We start from the raw sequence: 13,478 nt of genomic DNA on the forward strand, positions 1-13,478 counted from the left end.
TGGGTGTAGAGATGACTAAAGATAAGTAAATAAATAAAGTTAAAAAATCAAAAATAAACAGAGGGAGAGAGGAGTGCTGTGATTACAGACAACAGTTCCCAAGGTCTAATTTAAAACCAATACTTATAACCCTAGAGAGTGACCACCAAAGGCCAGAGCATGGGGCTGGGAGGAATTACTGCATTCACAGAGCGGAGCCTAACAGAACTCCTAATGTTTATAACATTATGAGCTTCCAAATCCAGAGAGGGTGGAACCAAATATGTCTTCCTATCTTTTCCTTCTTCTGACTTGAAAGTGATGAAAATGGCCTCTGGAGAGAGACCAAGAAAGGAGGGGATGTGAACTGTGATAGAAATGAAGTTTTCCAAGCTCCAGCAGAAGTGAGAAAATACCCCAGGGCCCATGAGGACAAGCCCCCCTTGAATGGGGTGTGCCCTGAACTGGTCAGAGGCAAAGGGAGTAATTCCAACCTCTCAAGGGGGGAGGGAGGGACAAACCAACAAAAAACCCCAACTTATCTCTGAGTTCTGTGATCCCTTTGTTCACCTGAGAGTTTTTCATTATTTGACGGTTTGCTTGTTGAGGTTTTTATTTTTGTATTATTCAATCCTGTAAACGAAAATTCAATAGTTTTCCTGAAGAAAAAGCATTTTCAGGGGCACCCAGCTGGCCCAGTCAGTGGAGCATGCAACTCTTGATTCTGGGGTTGTGAGTTCCAGCCCCACATTGGGTGTAGAGATTACTTAAAAATAAAATCTTAAAAAAAAAAAGCATTTTCCATATGACCATATGATTCCAATGTTATAAAAACATATTTCTGTCTATCTATTTAACCCATTTAACATTTAGTGATAATTTTGGATGGGTGGTAAGATTTGGGAAAATTTATTGCTGTCTTTTTACTTTCCTGCCTGGCTTACGTTAAGAGAAGCAGGTGTCATTTTACAAACATAATTTAGCAGCCATGTAAAAAGAGAGAAAAACAGAGTTAGAGAATTACAGCAACAATCATGTACAAGCTGAGGGCTTACTGTTTACCAGGCGTTGTTCTAAACCCTTTATAGATGTTAGTTTGAATCACGAAATTCTCAATATTTGGCTGTTCTTGACCGACGGAAACAGCAATTTCATGGGGTTCAACTTACATTTACTCCTCTAACTTTTGAACACCCCTAAGATGAAGATGGAAAACCAGAGCTGCTAGACATGTAGAGAGAAATCAAGGCTCTTCTTCTTCGCAGAACCCCCAGTCCCCTCACCCCCAGGGCCCCGTCTTCTGGTCTTGCTCTCCGTCGCCTCCTCCACAGGTCAGGTGCTACCCAGACAGAGGGACCGCTCTCTGCCCCAAGATGCCTTACGAGGTGGAATCAGCCATCAGCCTGAGTGCCAAAGGTAGCACGTATGGCCTTGCTTTGACTCTGTCTGTCCCCGGAATGAAGCCACTCAGGATTTCTAGGCAGCTCCCGTTCTTGGAAACTTCTGCTGCAGCCGGGGACGGATGGTGTCCTTGCAATTCCCAATGGAGCCCCCATCCATGTCCCCCTTCAGGGCACTGAAGCAGGACACATTCTATAGTTTCACGTTTATTTTCAGAAAGTGATGAAGACAAAAGAAATAGATCCAGACACCACTCTCTGTACAATAAATAGCCTTCCCGTTCAAAAAGAGAAAGAAAGAAAGAAAGAAAGAAAGAAAGAAAGAAAGAAAGAAAGAAAGAGCGCGCGCACACAACCAACCCCCACCCCAAGACGTTGCTCCTTGAGGTATGCACCAACCCCGCCCCCCTCTCCAGCCTCTTCCTCCGGACCCCACTGTCTCCGAGCCGGGGGGGCCCAGGCCAGCTGCCCCAAGGTCATCTGAGTCCCCTCGCCGACCCTGGCTGGCTGGCTGTCATCAAATCCTCAGTGTCTCTATTTGCACACACCTGACCCCTAACCCACCCCACAGAAGAGAGGAAGCTCCTTTGTGTCCAAGACTTTCTTGTTCTGTTTTCTGTTCTCCAGCTGGGAACCCACAGCCAGAAGCAGCACCAGGTAAATGACCGTAGTTAGGGCAAAGGAGGGGGCAGGGAACACGCCTCTCAGGTTTCGCTTTGGGCCTGAAGCAGCAAGTGAACCCCAGAAGCCTTCTTGGCGCCCCTCTTCCTCAACCAACTACGAAAGGAGAAGGGACAGAGGGAGCTGGGGGCCTCCCAGTCCTGAGTCTCCTGTCTGCGGTACTTGATGTCCTCCAACCTGATGACATTGTTCCTGTCATGTCATCTGTTCAATTGGGAAAGTAGCTATAAAACTGACCTTCGGTTTCCTTATCAAAAGGAGAAGGGGCCCCAGCAGGGGAGGAGCTGTCGCCACTGGAAGGATAGGGGGACACACGCCTCCTCTTAGAGTCTCCTTCACCCAGTCCTGAGTCACTGGACTCTGGCCGGATGGGGGTGATCTCAGTCCACACTGAAGGGGAGCCCTGGTCCTCTGGCCCCCGTCCCTCAGAAGCTCCAGGACCAGGTTCCATGGGCAGAGTCCGCATGGGGCGGAACCAGCTGCCTGGGCCCATCTTGGGAGGGTACTGGGGGGCCATCGGCCAGCCAGCTCCAGGCGCCAGGACGTCCTGGCCTCGGTAGTAGGACATGGTGGGTCCAGGGGCGGAGGGCAGGAAGGCAGGCTTCATGCTGACTGCTCGAAACTCAGCCTCATAGCTGTGGTCCCGGGGGGCCCCCAACCAGTAAGGCTGGGAAGCCACATCCTTGGCCTGCCCAGGAAGGTCGGGGTAGAAGCGGCTGGGAACGGGATACTGGTTCGGTAGGAGAGGAGAGTAGTGGTCTCCCCCGAGCAATTGACAGTTGGGTCCGGGCGGGGAGGGCACGCTCGTGTCAACAGATGCATACATGCTAAAAAAAAAAAAAAAAAAAAAAATAGGCAAGAAAACAGGGGTCACGAACAGAACCCATCGCCTGTGAGCCTGCCTGCTGCCTGCCCCTCCCTGGACCTTCTTTTCCTGGCCTCACTGCCCTCCAAGCATCCGTCCCATCTCTTCCCACCGGCTCCCACCCCCAGGGGTAGAGAGGAGACAGGCTCTGCGCATGTCTGGAGTCAGGCCTCAGGAGGGACCAAGAGGAGGCCCTTGGTGAACTGAACCCAGCAGCACTTACGACTCAAAGTTCTCCCGGAATCCTTTGGCAAAAGGGTTGTTATCAATTTTCAGCTGAGTAATCTAGAGAGAGGGAAAATGGAGGCACCTGAGTCCCCAGTCTGGGGCTAGGGAACTCCTGAATTTCCCGCCGAGGAAGACGGTGAGCCCCACTCTCCCCATCCTGCCCCTCACAGCTCGGGCAGGCCGAAGGCCCTCACCTCTGCGTTCTGGTAGGCGGTCACGGCGATGAACTGGGTCTCTTGGAAGGTGAAGACGTGCGTGTTGGAAGCGCTGCAGGCTGCCTCCGGCTCCCCGTCGTTCACCTCGACGATGTGCAGCCGAGGCTGGTACTTATGGAGGGACTGGAGCACGATCATCTAAGAGAGAACCGGATGCTTGTGGGTGTCGACGGGTCCTCTACCCCCACCCTGGCTGGCCGATGGCCAGGCTAGAAGGGACCCTGAGGCCATCATGTCCATTGCCCCACCCTGCTACCATGTGACTTCCTCCAGGCGCTCTAGCTCCAGTCCACAGACTTTCTAGGGCATCAGCTCTGCCCCCTTGCCCCATCTCCTACCCCCCAGATGTGCATTGCGACTGAGGTATTAGTACAAGCAGGGTTTTTCAGGGATGGGGCTCTGTTAACAGTATTGCTCAACTCAGAGAGACTCTGCATCCATTGCCCGGGGCCACTGGCACCAAATCTATGCCCAGCATGGCGCACGGGTGATGGCAGCTTGGGGTTCGGTGAAGAAACCCCCAGGGCTGGTTTGGCACATGTCATCCCAGATGCGAGCCCACATCTGCCCGTGAGAGTCAGCCGCCCCCCACCTCATCTTCCCCCCTGCCCAGGAATGTGGAAAAGAACGAGTCAGAGAGGAAGGAAGATGACTTTAACAGAACCGAATCAGCCAGGAGGGGAGGGGGTTGGCAAGGAGTCCTACCTGGGTCACATTGTTAGAGGCCCCTTTGTTGTTCGTGAGCTTTAGTTTCCCGAATGAAACTTCCTGGCGCATCCAGTGGGCCCCGGTATTGGGGGAGTCTGGGTGGACGTAGAGGCGGTTTCCTGTGGACAGTGAACCTCGTTGGGACGCAGCCCCCTAGGGACCAGATCCCGTAGTGATGTAGGGCTCCTTTGCCTGTTCTGAGGGGGATGTCAGAAAGGCTGGAGGGGGAAGGCCAAATGGGGCAGGGCAAGGGGAGGTGGGGGCAGAGGACTGAGCAGAAGACAGGCTAAAGCAGAGTAGAGAAGGGAAGACAAACCCAACCGGATTGAGAAGTGGGAGGGGATAAGGGTGGGATGGGGAACTCAGGTGTAGGGGGCAAGGGCTTGGGGGTTCCTCTTGGATCCACCAGGGGGCGCCCAGCCTCAGAGGAAAAGCGTGCCCACCGCTCCGCAGGGCGCTCCTACCTGGCATGCTGCCCTCAGCCTTTCCACACTGCACCCACTTGCCGCTCTGATACCGCCAGTGGTGCTGGTCCACCAAGACCACGTCCACGAACATCCGGTAATGGCTAGTGGGCTCCAGTCCCGCCACAGTAAATGACAAGAATGGGAACATCCGCCTGGGGAGAACAGAGAAACCCGCCGACATCCGTCAGCCCCCCAACCTCGCAGAAGGCCACCCCCATGCAGAGGCTTTCATTTCGGTGGTGTGCTGGCATCAGCTGGCATCCCGCGAGAGAGCCGACTGGAAATGACCAGGACGTGTGCCAGGCAATTGTTATGTACCGGCAATATTTTAAAATTAAATTATGTAAACTTACAATTAAGTATACTGCCTTATAAGCCAAGGTAATAACTACTCAAAAATCATCACTTCTCAGTTCGTTTACTATATTTCACTATTATCTCTGCTTTTGAAGCGACTTATATCTCTTGTTCCTGCAAGATGGAAATACTAGACACCGCACGAATGCCCAGCTCTTCCTGACTTTGCATTCAGTGACTCCGTGTGCACAGCTCGAAATCAGGCACCACAGGAGTCTTCACACCATGGAAATCAGCAAACACTATGAATCAGGGCTTTTCAGTGTTTTTTGTCCTGAGGATCGGTTTCTAGACATTAGCTACAAGGCACTGTCTCTACTCTTCGTTTGCTTCCTAGTGGGGAGCAAAGCCACAAGCCAGCCCCGCACAGACACTTCCCAGTAGGCCCTCATGCCTCAGCCCCCCAAGCCCTGGGGTGGTCTCAGGACTTGACCCATCCTCTCCACAGCAGCCCTCACTGTGCTCACGCATTCCCGGCCCCGCAGTGCCCAGGCTTTCCCTGCCCCATCCTCCTGGACCTGATGTCTATAGTACGGCCTGTCCCAGGCCTGAGCCTCAGAGAAGTACCTAAATTCCCAGCTGAAACTTTCCATCCACCCGAAAAAGAACTCTATTAAGTACAATTCTCACGCTCAAAGTCTTGCTTCCAGGGGAAAGCGGAGGAAGTCAAGGTTGGGATGCTGCATTATCTTCCCTTGTGCCAGAGTAATAGATCAAGAGAAAGAAGCACTTCCATACCCAACCATCTCTGCCACTTCCACCATCACCACTCCCACCTATACCATCACTACAACCACCAGTGCACCAACACCCCCATCACCACCATCACTACAACTACTACCTCCACCAACACCCCATCACCACCATCACTACCACCTCCACCCCCATCACCATCACTACAACCACTACCTCCACCAACACCCCATCACCACCATCACTATGACCACCACCTGCACGAATACCCCCATGACCACCATCACAACAACCACTACCCACACCAACACCCCCATCACCACCATCACTACAACCTCCACCTCCACCCCCATCACCACCATCACTACAACCACACCTCCACCATCACTGCCCCCATCACCAAACCATCACCTCCATTATCACCATCACTACAATGGTCCCCTCCACCATTACTGCCCCTACTACAACCACCACCTCTACCAGCACCAGGCTAATGGCCTAGCTTTTCTTTCTTAACCCAAACAGGAAGAGTAGAATTTGCAGGTTGGCAGAATCAAACTCTCATCAGAATGACTTCGCATTCCCACACACCTCTCCCTTCCTACAAGAAGTCATACCAGATGGGAAGAAAGACACCAGCCCATGTGTCAGGAAACCCGGAGAAGGGAGAGTTCCAGAGACCTGGGAACACTTTTAGGTGCACCCTAGGCCCCAGAAGATCCCAGAGCAACACCCTTGATAACCTTGGGAAGGTGTCCCCACCTGCCTGTCTTCTCCAGACTCTCCCATGCTGAGAAAAAAAATGAGAGACTTACTGGCCCCATCCCCTGGAGTAAGTTAAATCCCAAACCAAACCTCAGTTTCTTCACCCATAAATGGGGACAATAACTCCTAACCATTTTTCCTCTAAGAGCTGTGAAAAAGTTTGAAAGATGTGAAACTCAGCTCATCCGGTCCCTCCCCCACTACACCCTCTTGCTGGCCCAGAGTGATCAAAGCCCGCTGGGTCTGCGGAAGGACTCCGGGCCAGGGTCCTGAGCTCTAGCCTCAGGCTCCAGGTCCCAGGGGCTCAGAGGGCAGCTGACTTGAGAAATCAAAGGTTAGGGAGGAGACCTTAAATAATTAAGGCTGAAACAATATTTTCAACACGTCTCTACCAACATCTCATCGATGACAACGGTCAGGCTATCCACATTTTCTGTATTATAACCAGCTGTTGCCTAAACCTGCAGGTTTAAAGGAAGGGAAGGACTATATTCATTGTGTCTCTACTTAGAAGCATCCAGTTCGCCCGAAATGTAACACGGTATTTCCAATTTTATACTTGAAGGAACCAAGGAGCAGAGAGCAGAGCTGACAGCTCCCTGGTGAGAGGGCAGAGTCGGGGTCTCCCGGGCTGTGCGTCCATCTCTCCGCCCCGCTTATCTCTGCTGGAGGGACATGAAGGAGATGCCGGAAGAGGATGGGGGAACGGGAGAGGAGAAAGGAGGTCTCATTTCACCCTAAAAGTCTAGAATCACCACCAGCTGGGAATCCCAAAATAGCCCCTGATTTACATGACACTTTGCTGGGAAGCAACAGGGTCTGGTGCCAACCTCAGCTCTTTCCAAAAAGACCATCCTGCCCTCAGAGGACAGGGCCCAAGACCCTAAATTCCTCCGCTGCCACATAGGACTAGCCCATCTCGAAATGATCTGCAGGGTCATCATACCCGTCCGATCCCGAACACTTTTTTTTTTTTTTAAAGATTTTATTTATTTATTTATTTATTTGACAGAGAGAGAGACACAGCAAGAGACGGAACACAAACAGGGGGAGTGGGTGAGAGAGAAGCAGGCTTCCCGCTGAGCAGGGAGCCCAATGCAAGTCTCTATCCCAGGACCCCAGGATCATGACCTGAGCTGAAGGCAGACACTTAAAAACTGAGCCACCCAGGTGTCCCTGAACACTTCTGATAGGCTCCAACTCACCATCGTGACAAACAAATTACAAGGAGGTAGTTTTGGGTCTGTCGTGTTGGCAGGATGTTTTAAAATTAATCTCTAGGGGTGCCTGGGTGGCTCAATGGGTTGAGGCCTCTGCCTTCAGCTCAGGTCATGATCTCAGGGTCCTGGAATCGAGCCCCGCATCAGGCTCTCTGCTCTGCGGGGATCCTGCTTCCTCCTCCCTCTCTCTCTCTCTCTGCCTGACTCTCTGCCTACTTGTGATCTCTGTCTGTCAAATAAATTTTAAAAATCTTAAAAATAAATAAATAAATAAATAAATAAATAAATAAATAAATAAAATTAATCTCTAATGCTGACGAGTCTGTGGGGAAATGGGTCCTCTTACATTTTATTCATTATTTGTGGGGGTATTAATTAGCAGCACCTTTTAGAACATTCCAGCAGTGCCTTGGACCCATGGAAACGCAAACAGTGCTCAGGCATCAAAGATCTCCTCCACCCACCAACCTCAGACCCAGCTTCGTGGAAATCGGACAGCCACTAGCAAACGGGCCAACAAAAAGTAAAGCTGTTTTCACCTGCCCTGAGAGAAATGAAGCCAGTGAGTCCAAATTCAAGTGCCCCCTTGCCCCGCAACAAAAGAAAAATATAAAAGAAAATTGTTTTAAAGATCTACAAAGTTCTAGGAGTCGGGATTGTAGGGAAGGCCACAATGGTTGTGAGGCCAGTGATCCAGGATCCAGCAGCACTGAAATTGTTTCCTCCAACACTAAATTCACACAGACACACACACACACGCACACAAATTGAGCTACTTAACAACAGAACTACCCAAAGTTATCTTAATTATAATAATCAACTAATCACACCCAGAAAAGTGGGGATTGCCAGCCATGAATGCACTCCCACACACCCACACACGCAGACACCCGCCTCTCCCTTCCTCTGCTGAGAATGTCTACCATCAGCTAGTCAATGCCCACCAACACATTCACAGTACACACACAGTGCCACCCAGAATACAGCACAAGTCCGTGGTGGGCACCCCGAATTTCCACAAACGCGCCAACTTTGAACTCCAACCTCTCCAGTTGGCCAGTCCAACATTTTACCTCACTTTCCCCTCCCTGCCCCACCCGAGTTGCCTGCCGGGGTCAGTTGCTGGCGCTGGGAATTGCCACCCCCCACTGTGCCCCACCCTGTTGCTGCCCATGGAGGAGAGAGAGACTGTGTGACTTGTCCATACTGAGGGATGGGTCTAGGGTGGGTGGGAGAGGAAGGATCTGGGAGAGAGTGAGTCATCCCAAGGCAAAAGGCCGTGGGGCTGTGGGTGGGCCTGGCCTGGGAGGATTTTTCAAAAAGGAAGAAGGCCGTGGGTGATGTGGTAGTGACAGGCAGGTCACTGGAACCCACGGAGGGATGGGCCAGCCCTCCACACAGGAGAGAAAGGGTACCGTGCTCTTCAGAAGCCAGTAGCATAAGGAAATGGCCGCCAAGTTCCAAGATCACTGGAGCCCAAGCTCTGTGCCCAGTGATGAGGGCTGGTAAGACTGAATGGGGGACAGTGTGTTTTCTGTCCCCTCTACCCCACCATGGGGACCCTGGGGTCTGATTCAAGGGAAGGCATAAAAGAAAATGGTGAGAGACTACTGCCCCCTTCCAACACGGACCCCATGGTGTCTGAAGCAGTTCCTCAGGATGGATGGAAAGCCTGAGGATTATCACACACACACGCACACACACGTGCGTGCACATGCAATTACAAAGTGGTCAAGGAAATTTTGATGATATTTATGAATTTTTTCTCAGGTTTGTTAATGATATTGTTTACCTATCAAAAGCCATTTTTAGGGACACCTGGTGGCTCAGTCAGTTGAGCGTCCAACTCTTGATTTTGGCTCAGATTATGATCTTAGAGTCGTAAGATTGAGTCCCGTGTCAAACTCTGTGCTGGGCATGGAGCCTGCTTAGCATTCTCTCTTCCCCCAGCCCCCAGTAAATAAATACATAAACAAATAAATGAATAATTTTGAAAACCATTTTTAGGGGCACCTGGGCGGCTCAGTGGGTTAAGCCTCTGCCTTTGGCTCAGATCATGATCTCAGGATCCTGGGATAAAGCCCCGCATGGGGCTCTCTGCTCAGCAGGGGGCCTGCTTCCCTTTCTCCTTCTGTCTGCCTCTCTGCCTACTTGTGATCTCTCTCTCTCTCTCTCTCTCTGTCAAATAAATAAATAAATAAATAAATAATTTTTTTTCAAAAACCACTTTTAGACGTGCACAGAGAAATTTTCAGGATGCAAGAATACAGTACCTAGGATCTACTTACTACATACTTGCCACCATCACTAATATAACTGCAGACTAGGGGGTGGGAGGCAGAATCGAGGAGAGTGGATAAGAAGAAACGAGATTGGACCAAGCAGTAACAACTGTTGAAACTGGGTGATGGGTAGATGGAGATTTTTCCTGTAGTTTTGTATATATTGGAATTTTTCATATTAAAAGAAAGTAGTTTGGGGTGCCTGGGTGGCTCAGTGGGTTAAGCCTCTGCCTTCGGCTCAGGTCATGATCTCAGGGTCCTGGGATCGAGCCCCACATCAGGCTCTCTGCTCAGCAGGGAGCCTGCTTCCCTCTCTCTCTCTGCCTGCCTCTCTGCCTGCTTGTGATCTCTCTCTCTGTCAAATAAATAAATGAAATCTTTAAAAAAAAAAAAAGGAAAGTAGTTTTATGGATCTGAAAGGGAGACAACAAGACTTGTCAAGAGAGAATTATTCAGCAAGAATCTAAAGGAAGAAGGAAGCCACAGGGGTAGTGACGGCAACCTCACTGAGATGCATGCCTGCATCCCCATGAGACACCCACCCAACCAGGTTGCAGGCGGCCCACAGCCAGCCCCGCACCCACCACCGGATCTCCGAAGTGCTGGCCAAGGCTCTGGGCAGGCCGCCCCTCGAGACTGGAAGGGCAGGAGCCTGGCAGCAGGTGGCAGGGAGACCCGGGCCAGGCCCCCGGGTGGGAGAGCTTCCTGAGCACCTGAGAGCAGAGGCCTGAGTTCAAGTCAGTTGTGCGACCAAGGACAAGCCACCAGCCGTCCCTGTGCTTCGGTGCCACTAGCTGTGAATGGGGAGATCTCTTGGCCTACGTAGTAGCACACAGTGGAAGAATGGAAGTGAAAGCACTCTGAACGCATCAAGGCCTTTGGACAGTGTAGGTGGCTCTTTTCACTCCCGGCCATGACGGGCTGGAGAAAGAAGCCCAGGCAGATACCATCTGGGTTCAGGTGCCCGTTCTGCCTGCAACAGGTGGGCTGTGAAACCTCAGAGAGTCTCCTCTGTCACTGAGCCCATTTCCCTGTCTGTGCAGGAAGGGGCCTGGATAGGATCTTCTGGGTCCCCTCCAATTCAGACGTGATAGGGCTGGAGGCCTGGGCTGTGTCTGGCAGCACTCAGAGGGGACTGGTTTGGGGGGACATAGAGAGGAATTCTCAGAAGGCTTAAGGGATAAAGGCCACACCTTACAAAAAAAAAGGCCAACTTTCCTCTGTTCATCCCAGAGAAAGAGGTACAACTCAGCAACTTGAAGCTATCCATCGTTGGTGGACACGTCCCTCAATCCCATGCTACCCCACAGAAATCCCTGGAAAGGAAGAATGTCCTAGCTATCCCTAGATTGAATGACAACACCCCTGGGGCCAGCACGGCCTCCCCACACCGCCCCTGCTCCCTCCCCAAGCCGCACCCTGGGCGTCTGCCCTTTGACACCTCCTGGATGTGCTGATGACAGAGCTCACAGAGGTCCTCCCTGGTCCCCAGTCTGAGCAGGCCCCCACAGGGAACGGTGGGTGCACACTCCCAGGCCAGACCCAGGCAGGGCCCACTCAGCATTGCTTACTAAACAAATACCAGTGGCAAGTTTCTCTTCCTTTCCCCACGCAGGAGGCTCTCCCCGGAAGCAGCACCCTTGGCCCCAAAGCCTACCCCACATGCACTGGGCTTCAGGGTCCCCAGAAGCATAGAAGCCATGGGTTCCCCAGGTTGGATCTTACACTGGAAAGTATCTGGCCAAGGGTGAGGCAGACTTTCAGGGGACAGAGGCGGGAAGGAGCAGAGTGGGACTGGCTGCCCGCTGGGACCCATAAGTTAGCTTCACCTGCTCAGGCCCATGGGCATGTGGGCTCTCCAGCGGGGCCTATGCCTGGAAGGGATCTGAGCCCCCCACACACTTTACCACTCCCCCCTAAAACACACTCACAGGAGACATACGATCTCAAAGTACTACCGGAAAGGAAACTTGGCGACAGCTTCTCCATGTCACCAAATCCCAGGCTTACCCACCTCCCAAAACTGACCTGTGCACAACAGCAGCAAAAAGGCTTGGAGAGGTGGGCGGTGGGAGGGTAAAGGTAGGAGAAGTTGGGGGGTGGGGTTGGTTGTGCTGGGTTATTGTCTGGAGTACCAAGACCCTGCCTTCTCCTCCATTTCTCCACATAGGGGCTAAGAGGGGTCCTGCCCTGTTAAATCCAAAACACAGTCCCTCTCTGCCCGGAGATCCCCATGGAGGCAGACAGGGAGATAAGGGCACACCCCTAAACCATGATAGCTTCTCATCGCACCCACTCTCCTCCATCTCCCTTCTGAGTTCTGCCTGTTGGTGTAATGTCCTGGGAGAAAACAACCCCCAGAACTTTTCTGTCCTCGCTACAACTCCCTCCCCGCTTCCCCCAAAGCCTAAGCCAAATGGTGAGGGGCGCCGTCTAGACAGGAGAAAAAAAAAAAAAAAAAAAAAAAAAAACAACGTCCTTGTTCCGGGCCCGCTCGCCTCGCGGGGCGCGCGTCTCACTCACCGTCCCTGCTTGGTGATGATCATCTCCGTCTGGTGCTGATTAAACTTGGACCACAACAGGTGGTTGTTGAGCGCGACTCTCAGCTTCCCGGACACTTCCAGTCCCGCGGGCAGCGCGTAGTCCTCGCGCGGCCCCGGGTAGAGTCCCGAGCGCGGGTCCGGGGCCGCGTAGCCGTCCCCAGGCTGGTAGCCCTCGGCGCTCGCCGTCGGCGGGAAGGGCTCGCCCACCCCGGGGAAGCCGGTGGCCTGGGGCCGGGGCGGGTAGGCGTAGGCTCCGAGGAAGCGGCCTGGCGGAGCGGGCACCAGGGCGCCCCCTGCGTAGGGCGCCCCCAGGGTGGCGCCCCCGCGACGGTCGGCCGCGTCCTGGGCGCCGGGATCCGGGTAGAAGTAGCGGTTCTGCGGGTCGGCGCCAGGCGCCCGGCCCTCGTCGCTCGCCGGCATCGGCTCGGTACCCGTCAGCATGTCTCCGCAGCCCCGCGCCACGAAGCCCATCCGGGGCGGGCTGGCACCTGCCCGCTGCCGTCGGGGACCGGCCCCTCTCCGCGCGGGGGGCAGGCGCGGGGGGTCGCGAGGGGCGGGGCCCCGGGGGCGGGAACGCGGGTGGGGGGGCCCACCCGAGCCCGGCCTCGGACGCCTGGGTCCTGCGCCCGCGTTCGGCGGGCGCGCGGCAGCTCCCGGGCTCCCTCTCCAGCGGGCCGCTGTCACTAGCGCCGCGGCGCCTTTGCTGTGGCTTTATGAAGCTCTCCGGGCTCCCCCCACCCCACCACCTCGGCGCCGCCCCGCCTCACCCCGCCCCCTCGTGGCTAATACTCTGCAAATTCTATGCAGTCGCCGAGGACTGGAGGCCCCCATGGTGTGGCGAGTCCCCAGGCGCCAAGAAATTCGCGCTTCAAGACTACCTTCTGGAAGCGTCCACCCGTCCACCTGAAAACGCCAGCCTGTTTCTCTCCTCTGGACCCTCGTGGAAATTCCACCCATCCTTCAAGGCTCAGCTCTAAGGTCCCCTCCTACAGGAAGCCGTCGGTGATGGCGTTGGCCCGGATGGGACTCACAGAGCTTTCTGGCAGCACTCTAGGAGCAACTAGCAGGGTCTGCA

General features: G+C 53.5%; 1 protein-coding gene across 1 annotated transcript; it reads right to left on the reverse strand.

The window, feature by feature from the left end:
• Window positions 1–1,813: 1,813 nt before the first annotated feature.
• TBX21 (T-box transcription factor 21) lies at window positions 1,814–13,075 on the reverse strand. The gene is made up of 6 exons (XM_032871404.1): window positions 12,384–13,075; window positions 4,541–4,695; window positions 4,074–4,195; window positions 3,348–3,506; window positions 3,149–3,210; window positions 1,814–2,887 (listed from the first exon to the last, which is right to left on the reverse strand). Exons 1-6 carry the CDS (start codon window positions 12,872–12,874, stop codon window positions 2,269–2,271), a joined length of 1,608 nt encoding a protein of 535 aa, XP_032727295.1. The 5' UTR covers window positions 12,875–13,075; the 3' UTR covers window positions 1,814–2,268.
• Window positions 13,076–13,478: the final 403 nt, after the last annotated feature.

This window comes from Lontra canadensis, unplaced genomic scaffold, assembly GCF_010015895.1.
Source record: "Lontra canadensis isolate GAN:19392208 unplaced genomic scaffold, GSC_riverotter_1.0 scaffold43, whole genome shotgun sequence".
NCBI lineage: Eukaryota > Metazoa > Chordata > Mammalia > Carnivora > Mustelidae > Lontra > Lontra canadensis.